At 36.3% G+C, this 26700-nt stretch overlaps 1 protein-coding gene across 2 annotated transcripts in view; it reads left to right on the top strand.

The window, feature by feature from the left end:
- The window catches only part of PUDP (pseudouridine 5'-phosphatase), a 73403-nt gene that overhangs the window by 23348 nt on the left and 23355 nt on the right, over positions 1-26700 (top strand). For both annotated transcript variants that reach the window (XM_054061632.1, XM_009565989.2), the window contains exons 2-3: positions 7370-7588; positions 19497-19726. In XM_054061632.1, coding sequence (XP_053917607.1) covers positions 7370-7588; positions 19497-19726 — 449 coding nt within the window. The remainder of the gene's footprint in view (positions 1-7369; positions 7589-19496; positions 19727-26700) is intronic.

The following is a 26700-nucleotide window of genomic DNA, read 5'->3' as shown; positions in this document are numbered from 1 at the left end:
TCATGTTCTGGTATTGAAATACAGGCTTGTCTTTACTTTTTCATGCACTATTTTGTATTTGTGGTGGAGTGTTTGTTTACAGCTCCACATCAGAAGAGTGTTTGCATGGTTTATTCGTGAACTGTTTCTTCTAATTCCCTATGGCATTAAAAAGAAAGATAAGGTACATATGTGAATGCAAGATAGTGTTAAGATATGTCTGCTGTATTAATGTAAACTAAAAGCCTTTTGAATTTGTTCAGAAGCTTCTTCCACTCCCCATAGAAATAAAATATTTCTTTGCATATAAAATGAGAAATTGGCTTCCTCTGTAGCTGCCACTGAAGAGTTGTCCCAGTAATCGAAGCCCGGGGGAACAAATATGTGATGCTCATTTGGGAAAGTTCTATACAGCTATTATTTTTTGGTCACCAAACTTACTTCCTTTTTAAGCCAGTTAGCACTAACTTGAATTCACAGTAGGATGTCTCATATCAGAGAAGGGCAAACAGACTGACAGAACTCTGAGTGAGGTAGGCAGTGGCAGTGTGTTACTCTGGACAAGTTCTGGTGAAGTAATCACCATATAGCATATTTGTGCATCTTAGAGTGTACTTATATTACTATTCTAGTGCAACAGAAAAAAAAGAAATAGATTTGCAAAAATTAAAGTTCCAGAACAGACTTCTACCCACTCCCTACTAAAATTAATAATGGATCATTTCAGTGAATTTTTCTAAGTACTGATCAAAACCATAATGATTTACAAATTGTTACTCAATTAAATTGGAAGCAGTAATTTTAATATTTGGCAATTACAGCAATTTTTTATCTTTATCTTTGGAAGTTTCAGTTTATCAATCATATAAAATCGTTTACTGAATAACTTGCTCTTTTTAACTAGCTTGTGATTTTGAAGGAGCCATTATTTGGTGCTTGCTATTTATTTTAATAGACTTTCCCTTCCTTTAACTTCCAGTAACAGTAAGATGAACTTAAATGGTACTAGTTATGAGAGTAAATCAGTCAAAATGTACAAGAATACTGCAGCAGTATTTCCTGTGACTGATTCAATGGGCCAGACTGTGTCAGGTTCAGCCTGCCAGGCTAGGTACATGAGCACCACGTGCCTTGAAATTTGGGTATGGCTGAATTATTTTGGTTGAGCATGCATAAAAGCAATGGTTATTTTCCTCCTGCGACAGTGACTGAAGCAATTGTATCTGTATGGCAATAAATTTAGATTTCATTTTCTTCATAAGGAAGCTTATTTGGAAGGAATGAGGCAAATACTACTGCAAAGAATAGATCATTCCTCTGCCTCATCTCTTCAGAAGGCCCTCCTTGCTAAGTGGTATGAAATGACATCCCTTTAATGAACCCTTAAGTCAACAGACTCCTGGTTGATTTGTATTCACTAGCCAGCACTTACTGGAGTTTCGTTCTTTAAAAAAAAAAAAAAAGCTTTCCCTTTTAAAATACTATATATACACACACTATGTATAGATAAACGTATATATTAAAATACATTTATTTTCATTATGTATTTATATAAATAAGCATTTAAATGGTTTATACATCTAGATATATGCATATAACTTAATAGCATAAGAAAAATCTCATAAGATGTCAGAGAAGGAATCTCGGGCTTTAAGGGAATAAGATGATCTTTAACGTCCCTTCCAACCCACACCATTCTATGATTCTATAATTTTCTGGACTAGCACTGTAACATTTAAGCTGTTTGCAAAAAGTAATTTCTGTTGCCTGCCTTCCTCATCCCCACTCTTGGTAAGCTGCTGGAAGTGATTTTGAGGTCAACTCTTAAAGGGCTGTTTTTTTTCTCCTCATAGCCATTGGGATAGTCATAGTTATGAATTTTTAAACTAGCTTTCCTAGTAGTGAGAGTATGAATGGAAGGATTTGGGGAAGGAACTGCAAGACTGAGTTTTGCCACAAATTGCAAGATAGTTGTCTACTACAGATTGCTTATTGAAAAAAAAATCTTCAAATTCCCCTTTCCTTTTTTTCTGGTTGTTTTGCTTACTTAGAAACCTTCAGCTGTGATTTTTCAGTGGATCTGGGTGCTTTAAACTAATCTTTGCAATTTCAGACCTGTTGTAGTGACAGTTGTATAGTTGCTAATCTTTTGCATTGCTTATACCGGTTTTGTTCGTCTTGTTTGACTGACAATATCTTAAGGGGAAAGTCTCAGATTCCCACTGAGAGAAATGGAAAGCATAGAAAAAGAATGGAGAATGACTTACACACCGTGCTTGATTCAGAGGCATAATCTATTGTGCTCTCAGTGACTGGTTTTTATAATGCTGTTCTATTTTGGTGTTGCAGTAGTTTGTTATAATGTATTATTTCTTCTTAACTTTTTTGAGATGGAGCTGTAAATGATAAACTGTGTAGTAATGGTTTGAATTATTGTTTGGGGTAGGAGGGTGTATCTTGTCCCATTCTAAGTCTGGTGCTCAAAGGCCATTGGTTTTCCACTCTTTTATGTTTTTTCTGCTTACCAAAACGATCTTGCAAGTTTGTGGATTGTTATGTGGGTTTTGTCTTGCCAGTGGTGTTTCCTAGACTTGGAAATATGATGTACTACTGTGTAATACTCATATCCTTGGTTATATGGATATTTCAGGAATTAGTTTACTTGTGTAATCAAACAAGCTAAATACATGTACTGCCTGTGGGGAGAGGGCTTGTAGAGTGGCAGGCTTGATCACAGGACACTAGAGCACAGAACCTTACTGGGAGACATCCATTCTCTGGCTTTCCTGCAGTGCTTGTTATACCCCTGATGTCACAGACTTGACACAACCGGTCAGTGAGCCATGTTTTTTGTATGGTGGAGAGAAAAGAAAGGGAACCATGAATTCATGATTTTGCTTATGGGCAGGAATCTGCCTCACAGGTGTGGAAACAAGAAACCTACTCCTTGATTTAAAATTCTTCTCTTTGATCGTTTCTCTATCTCTCACGAAAAAAAAAAAAAAAAAGATCTCACAGAGTATACGTGTCCGGGATCTGATTTTGACTTACTGGAATATATTGAATGTGCACAACTAAAATTCTGTTTAGACTCCTAGGAGAAGGATAAAACATAGGTTATTTCATCTGGGAAGCTTAATGCAAAGATGGGATGGGTTATTCAAATGAAGAAGTCAGAACCAAAAGTTATGTTGAGGCGTGACAAAGGTCAACTTTCATGCCTACTAACCTCATCTCCTTGATGAACTATTATTTTAAAATGATAATAACATAATTTTAATAAATTCAGAAGGTTATACCGAGTTCCACATTCATTCATGAAATCATAATCTTCTATCTTAAGCTGTCTTCTTATGTAAGTAAGTGGCTGAGGTTTAGATACTGCATTGATGCTTGCTATATCCCTACCTTAGGTAGATCTGCAGTTCTAATTCTGACTCGACAGTGATTTGAGCAGATCATACACTCTAGTTATGCACTGTGGTCTGATGCCAAGTGACCTGTGGGTTTTTTTCTGAATATGTGTCAGCATATTTTTGTGCCAGATCCCAAATTGAGTCATCCAGTGCCTCTGTCATTCTTGTCACTTTATTTGTATTTATTGTGACTGGCTTTTACACACTGTAAATGGCACCAGTGGAGCTGACTGTGCTTTTTATATAGAAGAAGGTTTGGTATAAAAATGGCTAGATGATGGTATGTGGCTAGGGAATGAATATCACACATTCCCAGTGAAATGTAGCAAATGGATGGACAGCACGTCATGCTGATAATGTACGTGTAAAAGCTATATCAAGGGACAAAAGCCAGAAAGATGAAGAGTTTGAAAGGCAGAGGAGAATGAAGCTGATGTTACACATTTACTGCAGACTGCTGGACCTAAGAATTCTTGTTTTTCCTCCCCCCTCTTAGAACAGGCCATTGCCACATGCATCACGCTGTGTTCTCAGCTTGTATTCCTGATGGGAGCTAGCAACTGAGGCTAGATTCATTTACTTAAGTGTATGTGTTTATTACCACTTGGGTTGCTGTAGGGCATCTGGCTGCTTATGCAGTAAGGTGTGAGTCTCGCTCACATTACTTTTTTAATGTCAGCTGTGCATGCATGTCTTGGACATACCAGAGTGTCTGAGATAACAGTAGCTGTCTACAATTAGGTATTTGAATTGAATTTCTAATTCTTTCTGCTTGTTTTATTTCACTGATGTGTTGCATTCATGTGCATTAGATTTAATTTCTTACTGTACTACCAGTTTATAGTAGTTTGAAATTATGATTCTTTGCTATACTTAAACTCTAATCAATCATCTGTTCTATGTTTCTTTCTTGTTAGAATGGAAAAAAAAAAAGCTAGCCTACCTTATATTGGTTAAGCACTTTTTTGAGATTTCTTCGTTTCAACAGGAATAAGAAATCTTATAGTTGTATGATTATTTAGTATTTATTTACATTTGTCTAATTATAAGGAGGACATACAGGTTTTCCTTTGTCTTCAATCAAAAGGAACATATGTCCTTACCTGTTGTACATGTATGTAGGAAGAGCAGCTTTTTCAGCAGAGGTCTCCTCAGATTCTGATTTTGCAGTGTGTGTGTGTGCGCTCCTGTGTGTATTTTTTCTTCCCCAGACTGCAATTTTTGTTCATGTTCTGTAGCGAAAAATGTCTATTCGAGCAAATAAAATGTCCATGTCAATGCTTTTATCATCCAATCTTGACAGTTAAAATCATGTTGTTTCTCAAGAATTACAAATGCGTAGAATCTCACAGGAGGTCATGGATGTTGAGATGATAATAATTTTCATTGCAAGTGAGTAGATGTCCAAGGTCCAAATGCAGTGACTTCAGGCAGGGTAAAAATTATCTCTTAGAAAGGAAAGTTGGAAGTTTTGTAAGCCAGTTCTTTTAACAGGTAATTAATGAAGAGAGGGAAAGAAAGCTTTCTGTCATCCTGCTTCTTTAAGCACATACATTGCTTTAAACACTGGTCTGATATGTGAGACTAACTCGCTTTTAAATTAAATGTAGGCAGTGATCAGTTGTGGTGTGTTGACCAGTTTTGGGTTTGGTTTGTTGTTTTTAGTTTTGTAGGAGTTTTTTCTCAGCGTTGAGAAAACTTAAGTTCTGACAAAACACGAAGAGGATAAAAACTGTTTTAATAGATTTGACTAAAACTTGTTCATGAGTGCTCGTCAGTTGGCAAACTGCAACATTGCATAACAGATTATTTTTAGGTCTGCAATCTGGACACTATTAAGCATTCATTTAAGAAGAAAATAGAAAATTTTGTTCACAAGTCCAAAATGTGTTTTTTGAAATGCATCAGGCTATTACATTGAACATCTTAAGCTCTATAGTGGAGTCTTTCACTTTCAAATAGATTGAAATATGTTTATCATAGACACCTATAGGAAGATTTTCATATTCGACAATTATACTTATAGATTCTTTGTTTTGTTTTTTTTTTCTGATTAGTTTGCTATGTGCTACTTAATAGAATGAAGATTAATTTTCAGTTTCAATTTTGAACTTTGGGTAAGAATGTTATGTTCTTCACTAGGGGAGTCTGAGATACAGAAGAAAAATAAGTGCATCAGAAAAAAAGGAGAGAACTCAAATTGTAAGCAATGTATTCTTAACTCATCTTCTCAGCTCACAGAGAGGAGGACCTGGCAGTATCAAGAAAACTGATGGATTCTTGTGTTGATTTTTTTACCCCCTCATCATGGAACTAGCCAGCTTAACACTTTTTAAAACCCATTTGTTTGCGTTTCTGCTGATTCAAAACAGTATTGTGATACCTTTCCTGTGTGTTTTATGGGTGTACAGGATTGCTCTTAACTTTTTTCTCTACGTGTTGCTGTCTAAGAAGCATTTGCAAAAAGTAGTACAAGTGCTGGGTTTTTTTTCTTTCATTTCTACGCAAAGTGGTTTTTGTGAAGCTGTTAAACAGTCCAAATAAATACGTTGGCGCTTTAGCCGATCTTTTGCCTCAACATCCCTTCTAGTTACTGAAGGGGAACATGGAGAAGAGCAGTCCTGCAGGCTGCAAAGGTTATCTTCTGAACTGCTCTGTGTTTACATGATGGTAGGTGTGATGATGGGAAATGTTTCTCATTTCAGATTGGAATGATTTGCTGATCTCAGGACAAGCAGATTCCTTTCATGCCAAGCATTTGTCAGACTGCAGGGAAGATCTTCGCATATGCTACAATCATGGGCTCTGTTCTTCCTTCTTCAGTCTGTGTTCTTCATAGTATCTGTGTTAAAGTTTAAACTCTGTTGTGTACTTATATACTCAGAAAATGAGGCAATATGCACGTGAATAATTTCACTATTTTACTATCTCTATAAAAGATATTTTTATGTGGCAAAGGACATACTGATAAATGAAGTCCCTAATTTCTCTAAATAAATCTCATAAGAGCAACTACTTTCTTTCCTTTCTTTTACCTTCTGTTGCTAAAGTGATAATAATAAGCATACCTTTAGAGATACAGAAGGCAAAGACATGCATGAGAAGGAAATTAAAGCATGGATAGCAGCAGTAGCTGGCGTTTAAAAGGTGACTGCTTTGAAAGATAAACAGACTGGTAGAAAAGCCACTGTTCAGGACCCTTGCTGAAATGAAGCCAAAAGCTGAAAGGACTTTTCTTCCCTCTTTGGTGTTGAATTAAATGTTATTGACCTTCTTTTTCAAAGATTTGTCTGGGGGCAAAGACAGGAACAATTGTTTGTTTGTATTAAAAAAAAGAAATAGTTTAAAAACTATAAATACTTTTGACATGGAAGCTGATAGTTTCACTGGCAAAATTCAGCCTGAAGTTTACTTTTGCCTGAAACCCTCTGAAAATAAAAGTGGGTGTGTTCTGCTTGAGTAATCACATGTAAATGCAGAGGTGCCAGCAGCACTGTTATGACTGTGGTGTCTTTGAAGGCACTCTGAAGCTTCCGTTCAAAGACACTCTTAAATAATTAAATCTTTTTTTTTTTCTTTCAATTTACATGGAATACGTAATGACATCCCCAATAACAGATTTCATTCCTTTCTTCTCCTTTTATGTGAAGAATAAATAGAGTATTTTAATGAAGATACTGCTTGCTAACTTGTCTAGTAAAGAAAGATGATGAAAGAGCAGCTCTGGATAGTTCTTTGTTGTGACCCTCAGTAACCTTTTCTTAGCACAGAAGTGAATGCTTGAAAAACCTAGTTATTTCTGAGGTGATCTTAGAAGTCTGGCTTCCTCTCTGCAAGTAAAGGGAGGCAATTTTATCCACTTTGATATCCCCTTTGGCTCCTCAGTGACAATTTCTGTGGTCCTCCTTGTAAGGCTGGCTGCTCTGCTGTCTGTACGTGGTTTTAATCTTTTATTATTATTTTTCTTTTGGCAGATACTGAGCGTCTCTATACAGTGGTGTTTGAAGAGATCTGTGGGCGTTATGGAAAGGCTTATACTTGGGACGTGAAATCCTTGGTCATGGGTAAAAAAGCTCTAGAAGGGGCACAGATTATTCGAGATGTTCTAGATCTTCCAATAACCAAAGAAGAGTTATTACGTGAAAGTAAATTGAAGCAGGAGAAGATATTCCCTACTGCTGAATTGATGCCAGGTATGTTTCTTTTCAGTATTTAGAAATTGTTTATGGAATTACTTCTAACCAAGTTAGAAGTTTTTTATTGGCCTTCCACAAAACAGTTTCTCTTACAGATTCAGCTTCATAACTCTTGTTTTAGCAAGTTTTACTCAAATTTACCTGTGGCTTACCACTTAAAGAGACATTTTACCTGTTCAAGGGTACTGAAAACTTTATTTCTTGTTTCCTTGGAGAACAGCTTTTTTTCTATATGTTTTAAAAGAAGAAAAAAGACTAGGTAGATTTTCATGAATTCTGTTTTGTAAACCAGACTTTCCTTTTAATTGTTGTTGGCAGCTATGTAACTCAGCAAGTTGTTTTTCTCTGGCTAGGAGCATAGTTTGACTTTGTTAAGCATAAATACAGTATTAAATGTACAGGCAAATGTATGACCCCATGTGTTCTTTCAGCTGGGATTCATCTTGCCTAACGTGAACATTGATACTTGAGCATGGCCTGTGAGCCAGCTGTGTGTCAGTGGAGAGGGAAGAGTTCTCAGGTAATCCTAAAACTGGTTAGCTTAATCACCTTCTGAAGATACGTGTCTTTTACCAATGATTATGCATGAAGCTTGAAGGAGTAGCTTAAATCAGGTACCTCAAGATAAGCAAGAGAATGAATCGTATCTTTGGTGTGAGCTCATACTTTTATATTCCATTACCTTTACATCTAGAATGCTTAGAGAAAAATCTTGAGCCATTCCAGACAAGCAATACCTAAGCCTAGGATTGCCCTTGGCTTTTTGTACAATTTTAAACTTCTTGGAGCAAATATCAATAATTCATTAAGGGGAAGGAAAAAAAAAAAAGAGGAAGGAGAAGGAATAGAAGGAATAAAACCAAAAAGTATTAGAAGTGAAATAGCTACGTGTCACTATAAGAAGTCTGTTATAATTTTCTCTTTGAATATGTGCTTGCTTGTTCTGACAGTCTTTGCAACGCATTAATGATGTTTTAATTTTTAGATGCTTTTTTATACCTAGTTTCATAATGCATTAAGAAGGTGACAGTTAAAAATATGTGATATGTTAGGAATAAATAAGTAGCATAAAAGAATAAAAGGTGTAATTTTTTTAGGCAGCGTGAAAACGTGCCTATTTTGTAGAGCCATCTTATTTAGTTATCTCTCTAATGGCTTTTATGTGCAAGATTTTTCACATTGCATCTTTCTCACTTATAGATCCCCCTAAAGCTGTAAGCCTAGTTAAACTCTCCAAGAAAACAAGAAAGATGGAAGGATATGTTTTTCATTTTTCATGTCAAACTTCTGGAATTAACTTTGCAGCTATATCTTTTGCAAGACAAACAAAAAAAAAGCCTGGTCTGGGCTTAGAAAATGCCAGATGAACAGACTGGGTGATGTGTTAGGAGGCACAGAGAAGAGTCCCTGAAGTGTGACAGCACAGATAGTAGATGCCCTTAAAAGGGTATTCTCTGCCTGCTAAGGATTGTGATAATGTGAGTGAGCTGCCTTGAACAGAGGTTGCAGAGAGGTGAGGAACAGATTAGCCAAAAGAAACATGAAGTTTTGTGCTGTTCTTGTGTTCAGAAAATGAATTCTGGGCTTGCTGAAGCTGGTCTATTGCAGATGAACACGAAAACTCTTACTGGGACAAGCAAGTAAACATTTTTATCCTCACCAGAATTGATTGTTCAACTGATTATCTTTTCAAGATCAACTAGATGCCTACATTAACTTTCTTTAAGCTATTTTCTAAAGCAGAGTTGGTGTAAACTTAAATACTTTATGCTTACTGGCCATTGTGGGAAGCAAAGGCAGCCTTGGTTAGTGAAGTAATGGGATCTGTACTTTACTCTAGTAGACTTACGGTAACAGCATATAAGATAAGATTTCTCAACTGCCATTGAGAAAACTAGGTCATGTCAGCTAATAATCTAGAAAGCTGTGACTCCAGTTGATTCTTTAAGGATTAACTGTTTCTTCAATCTGATAGCCAGATTTTTTAATCTGATACTTTCCTTCTGTCCTTTTGTATCTTTTTAGCATTTTTATTAATATAATACTTGTGGATTTATTCTACAGGCTCTTAATGTTCTTTAATTAAGAATGGACTTTATTCAGGTGTTCTGTAAGATGTAAGACTGCTAACCTTTTGAATTTAGTGTTCTCTGACTAAACTGATCTTTCAGGCAGTTACAGGTCAATACAAGACACTGAAAGTTATTTTTCATGTTTATTAATGGTATACAACGGCTCTGACATGCTGAGTCTGTGGCCATCTTTCAGCGGTTAATCAGTGGGTGAGCTTCTATTTTTCAATCGATTTCTACAGCTACTGCAAAAAATAAGATTCAGATTTGGTTTGGTGGAGAGCAGTGCTAAACAATGACCAATGATGTCCGAAAAGTGGCAAAGCAAAGCAGCACTTGTTTGTGGATGTAGATTGAGCTATGCACATGTTTGTGCCAACGATGATACTTCTGTTAATTCCCAAATCAAATAATTGATGAGTAGGTGTGTGATCATTAGGATGGTGCAGAAGTTGTACAAATATGCAGTTGGCAGAGTAGTTCTTTGCCTGGCAGTGTATGCCATGCCACTTAATGTACAAGAATTCTGAGACATTAGTGGTTGAAATGGAATTTGGACTGTTTCAGTATGACTGAGCTGACTAACAAGCTTCAATATATGAGGCTGTGGTCAAAATACAGATGTTATCTAAGAAGACTATATCAGTTTCTAATGTGGAATTTTCTGGCACGTATTTAGGGATTTTTCACGGTTTATTTTTAGTTCTGAAAGAATCTTAGGGAAGAGTAGTTTTGATTCAGTAGAGAAAGGAATTAATGCAAGACAATGCTGACAAAATGACAAGGCTGCCACTAGTGCTCCTTTTATAAATATTTTTGTCAGAGTACAGACACTGTTATCTGGAAGAGTAACATAATAGGCTTTCGGTTTCTGCAAACGCAGTACTACATTGCAGGGAAGTGGGTCATCAAAAGAATGAGTGACAAGTGGAGCAGAAGAAAACCATGCATATCTTACGTGTACCTGTACATGTACAGATGTGCTTTTACATAACATAAGACCAGAATATACATAGAGCCAGAAAAACCTAGCTCCAAGCTACACAGCTGCTGACAGTTACTATAATCATGCCAGGGTTATGAAATTAATACCATTCTTTCATAGCAGTCTCTGAGTTTTGGCTCATCATTATCATAAAGCACAGACCCTTAAGGATTGTGTATACCTTTCAGATGTTTTCTGTTCCTGGGTTGTTTTCATGATAACTGGGATTTCTTTGTTGAAGCTCCTGTTCAGCCAAGAGAATGTGATGTGCAAACTGTTTTCCAGTTCAAGTACAGTTGACTATCTCTCACAGACACGAAGTGATAATTTCATAGCTCAGTTTTAGTACCAAGTGAAGTCAGTCAGATATCACAAAAAGAGAAAAAAGAAAAACATTTCAAGTTCCAATGGCAGCTCACAATGAAGTGATTTTTTTTTTTCTTGAAAAGTTCCATTCAACCAGCAGTATTCTTTCCTTAGCTGTTGTTTTGTTGATTCATGTTGTGCCCTTAGCAGTTAAACAGGCTTCCTACCATTTTATCTTTTCTTTTCCTTACTATTATTGTTTTAATGGTAGGAAACTCTACTGAGTCCATCCTGGGCTTAGTGAGCCTCTAGAGATCAGTCAGTTAGCTGCAGACTTGGAGTGATGTTGGCTAGCTGGCTAGTTTCAAACATTTGGCCTTTACATTAAGTCCCAATGCAACCAAAAAATGCTGTTAACAGGAAGTCAGCAACACAGTTGACGGAGGTTCTGAATTGTGTAAAATTTAATACTTATGTTTTTTTCCATGACCATGCATGTGTCAGTGTGTCCAAACTAAAATGAAATTATTAATTTGGTGAACAGGAAATCTCTGCCACCAGAAGGATCTCCAGTACTTTTCAGAGAGCAATGAAGTGAGGTAGTAGAATTTGTTATTAATAGCTAATTACCTTCCAAACTGAGAAGTAGGCTATTAGTTTCCACGTCCACTTTTGTAGCTCAGGGAAAAGATAGTTTACCATTGCAGATAGGATTTTTAATATCTCAGAAGAAAAAAAGAGACAGGTGGCTCTAAGAGTTACGTTTTCATTGTCTAATCAGATTCATAGCAGTTACGTAGTGTTGGATAGCCCCACCTCTGTTGCACTGTTGTCTTCATAGCAGAGATGCCAGCTTCACTTGAGGATTGAGAGTAAGTTGTAGGTAGTGAACAGTGCTGTGCTGATGAGCTTGCAAATGTTGTATCACACCAGACTACGTACAAAAATATTTTTTAATCAGTTTGTGACTTAAGTGAACAGACAACTGTTTCTTGTTCTATGTGAGATTATTGAGGTTTGGGGTTTTTTTGTTTGTTTGGTGCCTTTAGTGTTCAGAGAATCATTATTATGAAATTAAAGAATTATCATCGAATTGGGTAGAAATCTAAACAACTTGACAAGGCTCTGGGTTGGTAATGTTAGCTTTTCTTTGATTAAGAGAGTGTTGAAATCTAGAAGAGCTTTAAGTTTGGTCTGATATCACATTCAGTGTAGGAGCTGTAAATGATTTTGAGAACGAGGAGTAGCTTTTCATGCGGAGGCTATTTTTATCCTTAAGATTTCCATTTGTGCACAACTAGACATAAATCATACATAACATGCATAATACATGTACACAGTTAATTTAAACAATGCATGGAACACTTTGGTATGCTTTAGTCCTTTTCTCAGCAGCAAATTTTTTCTTCTAAATACACACAGGATGCTCTTAGACAGCTTTTTTTTGTAGATCATTACAGCAGAATGAAGTGGACTTGAATATGGATCTCTAAAGAGCCTTGATTTTGGTGCCCCAGAGGTCAGGTGTCCTCTGTTGTCATGCTGTTAGTGTGAGTAGAAAGCTAACTGTATCTGCAGGGTGGTGAATGTGGAGCAACATTGTGATAAATGTGTATGAAGGTCTTACAGGGAGTGCTGAAAGTCTGCAAAAAGAGCGTGAAGTTCTGTTTTGGCTCATAATTTGCGTGCAAGCTATGTGAGAAAAATGCTTGGTGACCAATATAGTTCTTCCAAGAAAAATGTCAGTGTACAGGGCAAAAGTCTGTTGATCAAGACAGTATTTTCTAAAAAAAGCCTGTAGCCATGTTTTTTCTGCTGCAGAATATGCTGTATCTCAACTACAAGACTTAAAAAGTATAGTTATATTAGCACAGACTGCTGCTAGAACTCAGTGTGGCAGGGAAAGAGAAGCAAATCAGGGAGAGAAAAGGGAACAGGGTAAAAGAGGTAGTAGATTAACAGACTAATCAAACATGATGCAAAAAGGAAAACAAAACCAAATATTTTTTTGGAAGACAGTAATTACCTCAGATTAAAAAAAAAATCAAAAAAACTCAAGCATATATGCAGCCAGTTAAGTATACATCAGAAAGGATTTGCTTGCCTATCAAGTACAGGGTTTTTTTCCCCAATTAATAAGAACTTTGAGGCAAGTTTCAATACCTCACCTTATTTTTAAGAGAAGCACCTTTCTTATCAAATAGTTCAGACAGTTGACAATGAAATAAATGTGACTAATAGTACTCATGATTAAACAGTCAAATGAAAATGGCCTGTATAGCTTATTGAAGTAAGGTGAATGGGTATCTTTTCAACAATTAAAATTAACTGGAGAGCAAATTGCATATTGTGATTACAAAATACAAATAAAAAAAAGTAAGAGTATCACAGGAACTTAACTAGATAATCAAATAACCAGTAACTCACTGGGGAAGGGCTAAGGCAATTTAATCAGTGAAATGTCCTAAATAAGTCACTTTTTCTAAAGTATTTCTGTAGTCTCCAAAACTATGTCAAAGGTTACAGAGCAGTTGTAGATGGTAATAATGTTGTTACTATTAATAATCCTAATGGTTTGAGGCTTGTGTGAGAGCAGATTTTTAAATGAGAAGTAATATCTTTTATTAAACTAACTGAACTGTGGAGAAGCTTTTGGGCATAGAAAGTCATCTCATGTCTATTTCATTTTTTTTAAGAGGTCACATGTTTTTGCTTTCTAAAACGTGAAGAGGAAGAAATTAAATAATCATTTTAAGTCTGTCTGAAGCTTCTATGATTTCTGTACATGTAGTCTTTAGCTTTCTCTAGTATTTCATATTGAACTTTCACTTGGATTTGAAAATGAACAAGCAGAATATGTGGAAACTCCGGAATATAACCTGATATCATTGGCTACTTGATGCTTGCATTTAATTAGTATAAGGAATATGCTATATTTATGGTGGTTTGTTTGCTTTGCTTTTTTTTTATTTTTTTTTCTATTATTTACTGTCTTGAACTAAAGTAATCCTACATGATACTGTTTATTTGATTATTAGATGTCCAACACTGTAATTGTTTTAATAAGAACAACACTCATTTGGATAACTATAAGGTGTTAATGTGTATGATGACTCTATTCCAGCTTGCTTAAAATGTTCTCAAATTGGTTAACACCATAGCTAAATTAGTTAGAAACTATAAAGGAATATTATCTATGATTGTTGGTGATGAATTGAAACCCCTGTGAACTATTTGGGTTTTATCTGAGGGTAAGAGAAATTGGGATGTGTTTACTAGTTGTCCTTCCTAGCAGAACTTGTAGGCTTTCAAGTAACAACTTTAAAACATAACACAAGGAAGTACTAAAGAGATGCAATAGAGATGTAGTAAACTGATATTTATTAAAGGATTTACCACTATAAATGCCACTGTTTTTTTTACTTGAGGCCTTCTCAGCTAGGTAGAAAATCCTGTTATATAATTCTGAAGTTTAACTTTCATAAAAGCTACCTTGTAAATTTTAGGATGCTAACTTCTTGTCATCCTATTTACAATGTGTAGTTCTGCTTAAGAGAAGGCCTTGGGGAATTCTGTTCAGTTTTCAAGGACTTTTTCTTACATAGCTTACGTTCATCTTTTTAGGGTTGGAAGAGACGTAAGAAAATACAGTGAGCCCATGAAAAATCTGTGTAGGGCATTTATCTAAACTTGTTCCTGCACTCTGTTCCAGTAGTACACAAGCCAGTTGCATTCATGAAGCCGTAAGATTGTAGGACTTTGTCCATGCTTATAAGCCCATCAAAAGGTGGATTTTCAGCTTAAGGTACTGTCAGAGCTTAGTGTATAGTTTTGCCTTCAAATGAATTGACTGCCAGCAGAAATATGAACACCGGAAATCATTCAGCTGCTGAACAGAGGAGACTGAAATTATGGTTCGCTGCTGAGGTGGCACGAATAATCCTCTTCCCTATCTCATATATTTGCCCAGTTTATGATGGAGATCACCTTTTTTCTAGATTGAAAAGGATTCTTTTAGTCTACTATAACACGTTCAGAGAAACTTCACTTTAGGAAAAGAGAAAAATAATAAATGCTTTGTAAAACAAAAATTTGGTTGGAGACTTCTATTAGAAAAAAATAGAAGAGATTTATATTATCATCTTATTTGTCTGGAGGCATTTCGTAATAAGTGGGTCTGAATCTGGAGTTCCAGAAGTCATAAAAGTTAAGAACAATGTTCTCTTCAGTGGTGCACAAACGCAAGAAAAGGAATGGTATGAAAATTTGGAAGTATATTAAATAACACGTAGCAAAAATGTATGTGTTGTTTTCCATTCTTTTTTTATTTTGTATGATGAAGAGCTCATGTTTGTATAACGCTAAAAGGAAAATAGAAATTCCCTTTGTTTTCCATCAATTTGAATTAGTTCTCGGGAGTTATGTCTTGTTAATTTTAACTTCATAATGAGTAGTGACGTTTGATTATAAAGTGCGATAATTGAAAACAAAATTAATATAGAAAACAGTGTTGTAGTAGAATATAAACAATTAGATAGGGACTATTATTAGATCATCTTAGCGTATCATTATTTGGTTTCCTGAACTCTTACTGTACATGTTTGTAGTACTCAGTGAAAAGGAAAATGCAACAGTTAGCCCAAGGGTTTCGTTTTTCAGTATGTCTTAATTTTAGTTTGTCAGTTGATCTAATATATTAGTCATCATGGTTTGAGCTGAATCTAAAGAGAACAAACACCATATTGGGAATCTAATGGAGGAATAATGCTTCCTTTTTAAAAATATGTATGTATATATATGTTTTACTGTAACTGTCACAAAAAAGTGCTGATCTCTTCCTTTAAAATACATATGTAGTCTCAAGAAATAACTCCTTTCTGTTGGTTTAGTTGATTTTTTTTTCCCAAAGTTGTTAACTTCATTGACATTTGTAATTAATTGGGTCTTAAAGATGCTGACATTTAAAGTTGATCCTTCTTCTTTTCAGCTTTGTAACACAACTCAGCTTACAATTCTTTTCATCTGTTTTACCTTCCAATAGTCTTGGATGTTTAGCTGATATATTTGGAATATAGTAAGCTTCTGTGTCTGTTTTAAGACTAAATATTTAAAGAGATAAAGGAAAGAAACTGTGTTTACCTTTTTGATTATTTGAAATGAAAGAATACATTTGGAAATAAAGCATAGCAATGTGAGATATTTGTTCCTGATTATTATTTTAATTACTTGAAGAAGTTCTGTTTCACTGTCTAAGATTATTGCATGTGTACCCCATTAGGAGTGTGTCTTTATCCTGGAAAACTAGAGATCCTTATTTATTTTGGTGTTTCTTTATTTGTTGTTTTAAATCAAAGATGCTAAAGGAAGGAGAAGAAAAAATAGAAGTTGATGCTTGTGTCTAAGCTTTCATTAGGAGGAATGGAAGATGGTTGCAGGAAGCATAGCAGATAGGTTACTCCGTGATGGATGGGCCTCAATCCCTTACATGCTAGCTAGAAAGAAGTTAGCCATTTCACAAGAAATTTTCATTATACTTCGTCATAGCAAACAAGTATTTAATTGGTCGTTTTTGATGTAACTGAAATCTTCCTTTGATTGAAAAAATCTGTGTAGCTATAGGGGGTATAATGACAAAGTACATGCCAGGGAAGTCTCTTACAGATCTTTAAAGCAGTTTCCCACTTCCCCTTCTGTTGACATTTTCTGTAAAAAATAGCACAAGAAAGATACTAAGATAGATATTATCTTCCTAATGAAGAATTATATGCTGAATTAGTACAATAATTATGTCAGTAATTTGATGTGGTAGCAAAGTGTCTAGAACTATACTGGTGGTAATTGATGCAAATGAAAATGGATTTTGTTGATCTATAGCTTTTACAAAGAAACAACAAGTCTGGGAGGACAATGTTTTTCAAATGCAACTCTCTTGAGCTTGTTAGGTTATGCTAGCTGGTTTTCCAAATTCAATTCCATTTTTTTTCCCTGGAGCTGACTTTCCCCCTTGTAGGTTTTTTTTTTTTTTTGGGGGGGGGATCTATCTTGCTATGTTTCCATATATGCAACTAATCATTTTTAAATGGTATTTTTTTACTAACGTACATTTTCTGAATAATGTAAATATTTGCTTTCTGTACCTATTAAGGACAGCTGCATTTATCTCCCTTGTAGGGAGAGAAGCCAGAGTCAGTACACGCATGCATACATTTACACACTGAAATCATGGCATGTGCTGGGGGACTGTAAGACAGAACTCCAAAGAAGTAACCTTTCTGCTACAGTGCTTTTCTGTGTCTGGCTACCTCCGGTAGAAACACAGAATAAATATACCCTATGACAGATGAACTGAAGCTGTGGTGCAATGAAACTGAAGAAAATAAGCTATTTGAAAAGAGCACAACTTTAAAGAAAACTAACCCTATCATAGTAAGGGCATAGTAAGACAGGAGTTTACTTACTTGTGTAACTTTTAGACAACTTCTTTACATTGCTACACACATGATATACTAATGTTGTTGAATGTTGCAGATTATTTAGAAGAAGTTCCTTCGAATGAATGCATTTTATTTTACGAAAGAGACATTTAGGCTACTGTTTTACATTACAAGATGTCTGTTCTTGCATCAGTTTAATATGGACCTCATGTTTCACTATGAAGACATAATCTGTATCTAGAATTAAAAGCTAACTTGTAATTAGCATCACATTTCAATGGGAGAAGAGAGTAGCATCATTTGAGAAAAAATGCCCTTGCTTGTTATTAATATAACAATTTATGGGGGCATAAAAAGGCTTTTAAATGGGCGATACCCATTAGAGGAGGAATGATACTTGTTATTTCTGTCCAAATGAAAATCTAACGTCACAGAAGGGCATATATTTATAGTTTAAAGGCTGTCTTCAAATACAAGCATGGAGCTGTAAATGTCAGTTATTAATTGATTACATTCTGGAGAACAGAGAAGAAATCTGCAGAGGGCCACATCTACAGGTCATATTTCTAGATAGGTGAGTTAGTTAAGGCACTTATTTACTAATCCAGATACTTTATTATCAGTAGTAATTATAACTTCTCCAAGATGGGAATATGAGTATACTGTAGACTATATAACCTACATATATACATATACTGCATATAACTATATTGCAGATAAGTTTGTTGTTTTATAAAATTGTTAAAATGGAGCAAGAGACAGGCTGCATCACATGGGAAATGAAAATCAGAGTTCCTGAGGTGGCAAAGAAAAATATTAAATGGACATGAGGCATAGGAATGTTTTGAGAGAAAAAGGACCAAGCATAAGTATGACAGTGAATCAGGAGGAATGGAATAAGATTATTTTAATGTAGCCAGGCATGAAAAGTAGGATAAGAATTCATGTGGTTGGAAGATAAAAACAAGTAATTTTTTGCTTAGGGACATACATTTAGTAGTGGACAGGTATGGTTGGATTTGATGGTCTCAAAGGTCTTTTCCAATCTAATGATTCTATGACTTTATGATTCTCAAATAATTGTAAACAAATAATTGGTTCAAAGAGCCAAAAGTAAACTGGAGGCTTATCTACCTAAAAGTAATATCCTTTGTCCAGCACAATTTGGATTCATGCGAAGAAGAAGAGCTGAAATGGTTTTACAGATACAGAGGTATTTTCTCCTGTTAGTTGGTAAAGACTTAAGTCCTCTCTTATTCTCCATTAGACACTGCTAATTGTTTTGTCGTGGGGAGGTGTCCAGCATTTAGAATGCTGCAGAGAAGAAGCATTTGAACCTCTGCAGACAAAATTCAAAACTTACACCAAATAATGAAATACGCTTCTGTCTTACATCGACTGCTATGTTTTCACCATTCCCTCCATTAACCTTCCATAGAAGACTGGGTTGGATTGAGATTTCTACCCATTAGGTTTGAGTTGTTCATTACTTTGGGTTCACAGCACCAACACAAAAGCTCTGGTATTAACTGTGATTGACAGGTGGCCTCCTCTGCCTGGTGTTACTTGCTTTAGTAATTGCAAAAGGTAGAAACGGAGCTCTCTTAGGGGCTGGTTTAAGCCAGTTGAATACCTGCCTCAGAAATCAAAAGTATAGCATTCAGTGAGAAGAGTATATTTCTCCCCCCTTCCCCCTCCCTCCACCCCAGCCAGCAGCATAACTGTGTATAAAAGAAAATGTTCCTTTGTGTGCTTTTCTCTCACTTTCTCTCATTGAAATAATAAACATACATAATATTGGGGACATTGCTTAACACACTTCTGGTGGATATGCATATACAATGTTGTTGAGCGCATTTTTGGCATATTTTGAGAAAAGCATAATTTGATGACAGGACAAGTATGTACCTTGAGGAGTGTTACATGATTTTTGTGTGGAAAAGGAACATTTCAGATACAGTAAGAAATTTCTCCTACACTAACTGATATTCAGTAAGACAACATTCTTCAAATACTCCTAAGTATATTGTAAGTAAGTATAAACATTAATACCTACACCTTTATATTGCATGTATGTAAAGAATAAAATGTATGTATCTGTCTTGCAGGGGTTGATAAGCTGATCCGTCATTTACACAAACACAACATACCCATAGCTGTTGCCACCAGCTCAGCTGAAGAGACATTTCTGATTAAGACATCCAGACACAAAGACTTCTTTGGTCTTTTTCATCATGTTGTGTTGGGAAATGATGCTGAGGTGAAGTATGGCAAGCCACAGCCTGATGCATTTCTTGTTTGTGCAAAGAGATTTCACCCCCCTGCGCCTCCAGAGAAGGTAAGAAGGAGAAGGCCAGATTAACTGAAAAGTTAGGAATGTTCTGTTTGGGCTATGTTTGGATATTTTTTTTTTAAATGTAATAAATACTTAGATTAAGATTTAATATAAATATAAAAATCAACAACCTCTGTTTTCAAAGTTGTTTATGCTGTTGAAGCAAGAGATTGTTGGAAAGCATCATTTGCCCCTGCTACGCATGTTTGTAGTGCCGATTGCTCTGATTTACTGCATAGTTGTGTGGAGTAATAGGAAAGTGTAATGATTTCCTGCTCTATACATAAATCTGCAATCTTAACTTCACTATGCAAAGTTTGGAAACAGTTATTTAAACATAGATCAGTTTATTTGTCATACATTCTTGGGTGATTTACCTCTTAAGTGTCTAAACATTAAAGATACTTCTTTGTAAGGAGATCATATATTTTTCCTAAGCCATCTCTTTCGTCTTGCATTCTAAATCTCTGAGATCATAATTCTTGTTTTCTGATTTAAAACCAATCAGTTTGAGCAATCTTTTTCAAATTGTAGGGGTGTTTAGTTTTTCTCTCTTACATATAACTTTCCAGACTTGATTGTGAAATAGAAATCTGTATGGACAATATTTGAAAGATAAATTGAGAGTTAGTTAAAAAAAATCTTTGCTTTTATTTAAAATTAAATTGCCATTCTCCTTCAAATATTTTGTAACTTCTTGTTTATCCTTTGTGGAATGTAAGTTCTGAAGTTCTGGACTTCCATCACTGCAGAAAAATGCATTACGTACTGAGTTTTTAAGAAACAGCTTCAGGTGGATTAGAATGGGATTGCTGTTTTCTAAGTAGGATTATTGAGGAAAAAATGGCTACCCAAATACATATGGAATGACAAGCTGAGGTTCTTCAGCCTTTCATACTTCTAGTTCTCACCTGGAGTCTAAATTGTATTTGCATTGCCTGGGAATACAAAGTAAAATAAGTTTAATGCAGTATGGCACACTGTGAAAAGTGTTAACCAAACTGGGTTGTGTTGGGTTTGGTTGGTTGGTTTTGTTTGTTTTTCTCTTGCAAGTTTTCTTGGAATTCTGTGTATGTGCATCAAGTTCATTTGGAATCTTAGGTATTAAGACAAGATATATCAAAAGTACACAATCATGTAGATGCAGATAGCGGTTATATGGACATATTAGGTACTTGTGTGCATAGGCCTTGTATGCGTGGTATATTACAAGTGTTAAAGAATCCGAGCAGCAAGGCTGTAAATCTCACCTTAGAGTTAAGTAGTTGTGAGTTTTGCAAACGTCAATACTTGATTGAGAGCAAACATTGGGAAGCAGCTCAAGGTTTTGGAGGGGATAGGAGGGGAGTTGAAAACAAGCTTAAACCACAGCACAGTGATGCTTTGAAATAAAATTATTCTTTCTTTGCTTAACTGTCTGGGGAACAGAAAATAAAGGTATGTTCCTGTGATGTTTTACGGTGTGGGGTTTTTGTGCATTACATACCTCTCATTCTGTTTTATACTTTTCAATTGGATGGAGGTGTGGCTGTAAGCTGCTCTGTAGTTCTGAGATTTAAAGAACAGAAAGTATTGTGAATTTATATAAAGCTGGGTTGTAACTGGTATTGTATCTGAAGGAGAGGCAAGGAAACTGAATGTCAGCTGTCTTAATGATGAATTAAACTGTTATTTCATGTGAGGACCCTAGCAGCAATATCCAGAGGAACAGCTTTCCCAAAGCTCTTAGTTTATTTGGCTCTATTTCAGAAAAGTCACGAGGGGACAATAATTAAAAAGGACAAAAACATTTTAAAAAACAAATCAAAACCAAACAATGAAAGAACCAGTGACACCATGTTGTAGATATTTTTTATTTATTCAGTAGTAAGAAGCCTTAGCTGTGCTAGCAGTGAATAAATATTTGAAGATAATAGTAGCATCTGTATTGCCCTTGTTGCGAGTGTTGAACTGTGGGAATTAAGCACAAGCACAGAATACCCATGAAGAAGAAAATCAAAATGATGCATGTGAAACTGTCTGAAACATTCATGACCAATTGCAGTGTAGCGATGGCACCTGCATTTTTTAGTTCCAAGCAGTGAACTAATAGAGCTACAGGTGTGGGTGTTACGCTACAAATCAGTATCATGCAGATTTGCAGGAAAATGTCAGGGAGTATAGGCAATGTTTGCAGAACCAAGTAATTGGACTCATGAAATTGATTATTAGAGCAATGTATTTCATACTTAGGCTCATATATCTATACTATATGTGATTTGAAGGTTTTCTTTTGGGTTAGATTTACTCTGATCCCTGGCTGAAAGCTGTATAAGGGTTTTTGGAGCTTTTTGTCTGCTTAGTCGTTGGAGACTGCTTGATGTGTATCTGGAGAGAACTTCCTCTTCAGCGTTCTGCTAAAGCAACCTAGTACACACCAAAACTACTCAGTAGCAACTGAGCACTGGAGGATTTGCTTGAAAACTTCACTGCTGCTCCATGTGAAAAATACAGTGCAGCCGTAGAAGGCCAAATCCAGAATTTAGCTGTGGTGGCATACCAGGCTGTAACAGTTTCTGTATACTTCCAGGAGTAGGCAGTTCTAAAACTGTATAAAAATGGATATCTTGTTTACCATCATTGAAGGTTGTTGTAGTTGTCCATCTGTGAATTTCTTAAACGTTGACCTTTTGATTTGCAGTCGTTGGTTAACTAAGAACTTAGTAAGCATAATGATGAAACCGCAGCACAGGAATTTCAAACAAGATACATCCTGAAAATTCAGCCTAGATCTTATTGTCTTGCGATGTATGAAGTTTCATATGAACTTCCAACACTAGGAACAATGCATTATCATACAAGTAAGTAATTAAATTAGTCAGGTAATCAAAATGGGATCTGCAGATTAAATGACAGAAATTTAGTCTTTTACAAATATATATATATATATATATATATTACTTTTATCAAATTCTACTCTGAAATACATAAATGCAACTCATGTGAGAACCAAATGGAGCTGTATATATATAGAAACAGTGTGTGCTTTAATATTATAGAAATTTCAGGCCACAATGCTTGAAATATTGTGTTCTTTTCCATACATTTTATTTAGATGATGGAAAAAAAAAATTTTAAAATATTATTTTCCGAGGGAGAAGGGATAAAATTATTTTCCTGTCTTTGTATGATCATAATTTGGAAAATAAGTTGTTTTGTATTTTTCTAGAGTTGGTTGCTTCGTATTTTACTGTTTGAAATTTTTTCAATGGGAATTCTTTTCGAGAGAGCCTTAAAAATGTGCTGCAGAGGCAAAGTCAAAGTTTCATTGATACTGCTATGAAACTTGTAGTTTCCAATTTCACTACTGTGAAATTTGGTCAATTCATCTATATATGCCAAGGCTTGTCAAAGACAACAAGAAGGGTTTCTCTAATTGCATAGAAGATGAAAGGATCTAGGGAACATGTAAGCCCATTGCTGAGTGAGATGGGACACTTGGTTACATAGGACATGAAAAAGGCTGAATTACTGAATGTAGCAAGTCAGGAATGCCAGGTCCCAGAGACAAAGGGAAAGAGTTGGATCAAGGAAGATGTACCTTTAGTTGAAGAGGATCATATGACAGTATGCATAAGCAAATTATTTAAAATCGTGCTTTTGGAATTTACAAATGTTAGAATACAAATTTCTGCTTCAAAAGAGTTCGTAACAACCTTGCTGTTTGTGTGTTTCTTTGTGTATTTGTATGTAAGATACGTATATCAACCCTAAATTTTGAATTTTATTTTGAAACAGTTTTGTTTCACAGTAACGAAAATGTTATGCTGCTAAATTTATTTCAGATATGGCTGTAAATCAGGGGGTTTCAGATCTTCCAATGCAAACAGTTATACGTACTTCCAATATATTCATGGTCATTGAAAATACGTAAATTAATTATTTACCTATGATAGTATGTGGCAGGTCAAAGCCTTTCTTTCCAGTATTTTGGTTGTTTTGCCTTTAGCTCTTCTGTAAAATAAAGGACATTACTAGTGGTGTAATCTAAAATAAAACAAATACCATTTATATCCATTGTTTAAAAAGAGGTAAAGGTTATAGTAATACAAATGATCGTAACTCCCTTATGAATTATAAGTCTGTTCTATTTTAAAAGTTCCGAGTGATGTAAATCATCACCTTAATTTAAAACAGTATTTCTTTGCAGTTTCCTCCATTTCTAATTAATTAATTGATCCCATAGTTACGAATAATCTCTGTACCAAATCTAGTGAGAGCTCATTAAAATTTTTTAGACTGATTAAATGACATTAGGATTTATGAGTCTCAGTGGGCTTTTTATGTCATAGAAAAGAGGAGTTCAAAGAGAAATTTTCTTTTTTATTTTGCTACAAAAGATGTAGTAAAAGGGTACTAGATATTCAGAGCATTATGACTGTTTTGTAATTTTAGTTTATATTATACAACAGAAACAGAGAGTGAAGATGGCTTATTTAGCACTTAACATGACCATCATTATTGTGACCTGGTGTGAAAAAGGATGCCAAAATCTATTTTTTATTTCTTATCTCCCTTACTTTGTTATCTGCACTTTTTTTCATTTTATAAATAAATTGACTTGCACTCTTTCCTGAATATCTACAATTCACTAATCAGACGTTTTATTTCAGAAATGACAAAAGCATTAAATGTAAAAATACATAGGCATTTTATCTTCTTGTACTCACAATTTTTACCAGTTATTTTAGCATATTGCTAGGTATTTGCCTCTTCCAATCGTATAGCCTGCAATTGCAGTGGTAGTACACTTGAATTTTGAAGTGTTAGGCTGCAGTCAGTGAGACCGATGAGGAAAAGTTTGTGGTAGATCACTTTTGTTCTCATACGCTGCAGTGCGTACAGAAGGAGACACAGCACATACCAGCAGCCACTTACTGCATGAAGAGCTATCAATGTTGCTCCACAACTCTTTCCAACTACTACTATTTTGAGGTAGAAGGAAGAATTTGGGCTTTCTTTTCAGAAGCCACTTGACTTGGATTGAAAACTGGTTGGATGGCCGGGCCCAGAGAGTGGTGGTCAATGGAGTTAACTCCACCTGGAGGCCAGTTACAAGTGGAGTTCCTCAGGGCTCAGTATTGGTTCCAGCCCTGTTCAATGTCTTTATCAGTGACCTGGATGAAGGCATTGAGTGCACCCTCAGCAAGTTTGCAGATGACACTAAGCTGGGAGGAAGTGTGGATCTGCTGGAGGGTAGGGAGGCTCTGCAAAGGGATCTGAACAGGCTGGACCGCTGGGCTGAGACCAATGGGATGAGGTTTAACAAGGCCAAATGCCGGGTGTTGTGTTGGGACACAACAACCCTGTGCAGTGCTACAGACTAGGAGAAGACTAGGAAGCTGCACGGAGGAGAAGGACCTGGGGGTGTTGGTTGACAGCCGACTGAACATGAGCCAGCAGTGTGCCCAGGTGGCCAAGAAGGCCAATGGAATCTTGGCTTGTATCAGAAATGGGGTCACCAGCAGGTCCAGGGAGCTTATTCTCCCTCTGTACTCGGCACTGGTGAGACCGCACCTCGAATACTGTGTTCAGTTCTGGGCCCCTCACCACAAGAAGGATGTTGAGGCTCTGGAGCATGTCCAGAGAAGAGCAACGAAGCTGTTGAAGGGGCTGGAGAACAAGTCTTATGAGGAGCGGCTGAGAGAGCTGGAGTTGTTTAGCCTGGAGAAGAGGAGGCTGAGGGGAGACCTTATTGCTCTCTACAACTACCTAAAAGGAGGTTGTGGAGAGGAGGTATCTGGCCTCTTCTCCCAAGTGACGGGGGACAGGACAAGAGGGAATGGCCTGAAGCTCCGCCAGGGGAGGTTCAGGTTGGATATCAGAAAAAAATTCTTCACAGTAAGAGTCACTGGGCACTGGCACAGGCTGCCCAGGGAGGTGGTTGAGTTGCCTTCCCTGGAGGTGTTTAAGGAACGGGTGGATGAAGTGCTTGGGGATATGGTTTAGGGAGTGTTAGGAATGGTTGGACTCGATGATCCAGTGGGTCCTTTCCAACCTGGTGATTCTGTGATTCTTTGATTCTGTGACTTTCTTGTTTGTACTGATGTAATTATAGTTCATTAATTAATTTGAATTATTTGTTAGAGCCAGTAGAGAACTTCCTGTGTCATCTGATTTGTTGGTCCCAGCTCCTGCGTAGCCAGGCAATTAGTACACTGACTGAAGATCTGGGATGTTTGAGTGTTTCTGATGTGTTCTGTTGTGTTTTCTTGGCGTGCTTTTTTGGGACATAGTTTCCTCACTGCTTATACGAGTGCTCCTGTGGAGTCCCTTATCTGCAAGTTTGTGCGCCCTCAGTGTTCCCATTAGCCTCATGTCCTGTGCTGCAGAGTGGCCAATTTCCAAACAGAGCAGAGAAAATTCTCCTTTGGCAGCACTGTGTTGTGTTGTAGGGGTGGTGCTGCCTGGGAGGTGGCGAGTCTGCTGAGGAACTGGTTCAGTGCCATGAGAGCTTGAGACTGATGCTCATATGTACACACGGCATGCTCAAGTTTGCAGGAAAAGCAGACTTCGCTCCCTTGGCAAGTTTAGACTGCATATGGCAGTGTGAGGTGATTGGGAGGTGAATGCAGTATGTTTCATCATTGTGTGTACCCAGATTGGTTTACACTTCCGTGCAGACATACCCTTAAATGTCAAGAGTGAATAGCAAGTGAAACTGAAAGGGTGTATCTACACACTTGAGAACAGGACGTTTCCACTTGTCTGCCTTTTAACCAAGATGAGGTGTCAAATTCAGTAGGAACCTCTCCTTTCTGACTTTATTGTTTTTTGAGAAATGAGAGTTTTGGTATCACGTGTGCATCCAAAATCGCCCAATTTCAACAGCTTCTATCTATTTCCCAGGAAGTAAACATCTCTTGTAGTTAATCTTTTGTGAAGCATAATTGGAAACGTAGTCCCTGTGCATTCCTATAATGTCAAGAAAAATTGGC

Source organism: Cuculus canorus, chromosome 1 (genome assembly GCF_017976375.1).
Source record: "Cuculus canorus isolate bCucCan1 chromosome 1, bCucCan1.pri, whole genome shotgun sequence".
NCBI lineage: Eukaryota > Metazoa > Chordata > Aves > Cuculiformes > Cuculidae > Cuculus > Cuculus canorus.
The sequence above is the reverse complement of the archived record's forward strand: the minus strand, read 5'-3'. Positions and strand labels throughout refer to the sequence as shown.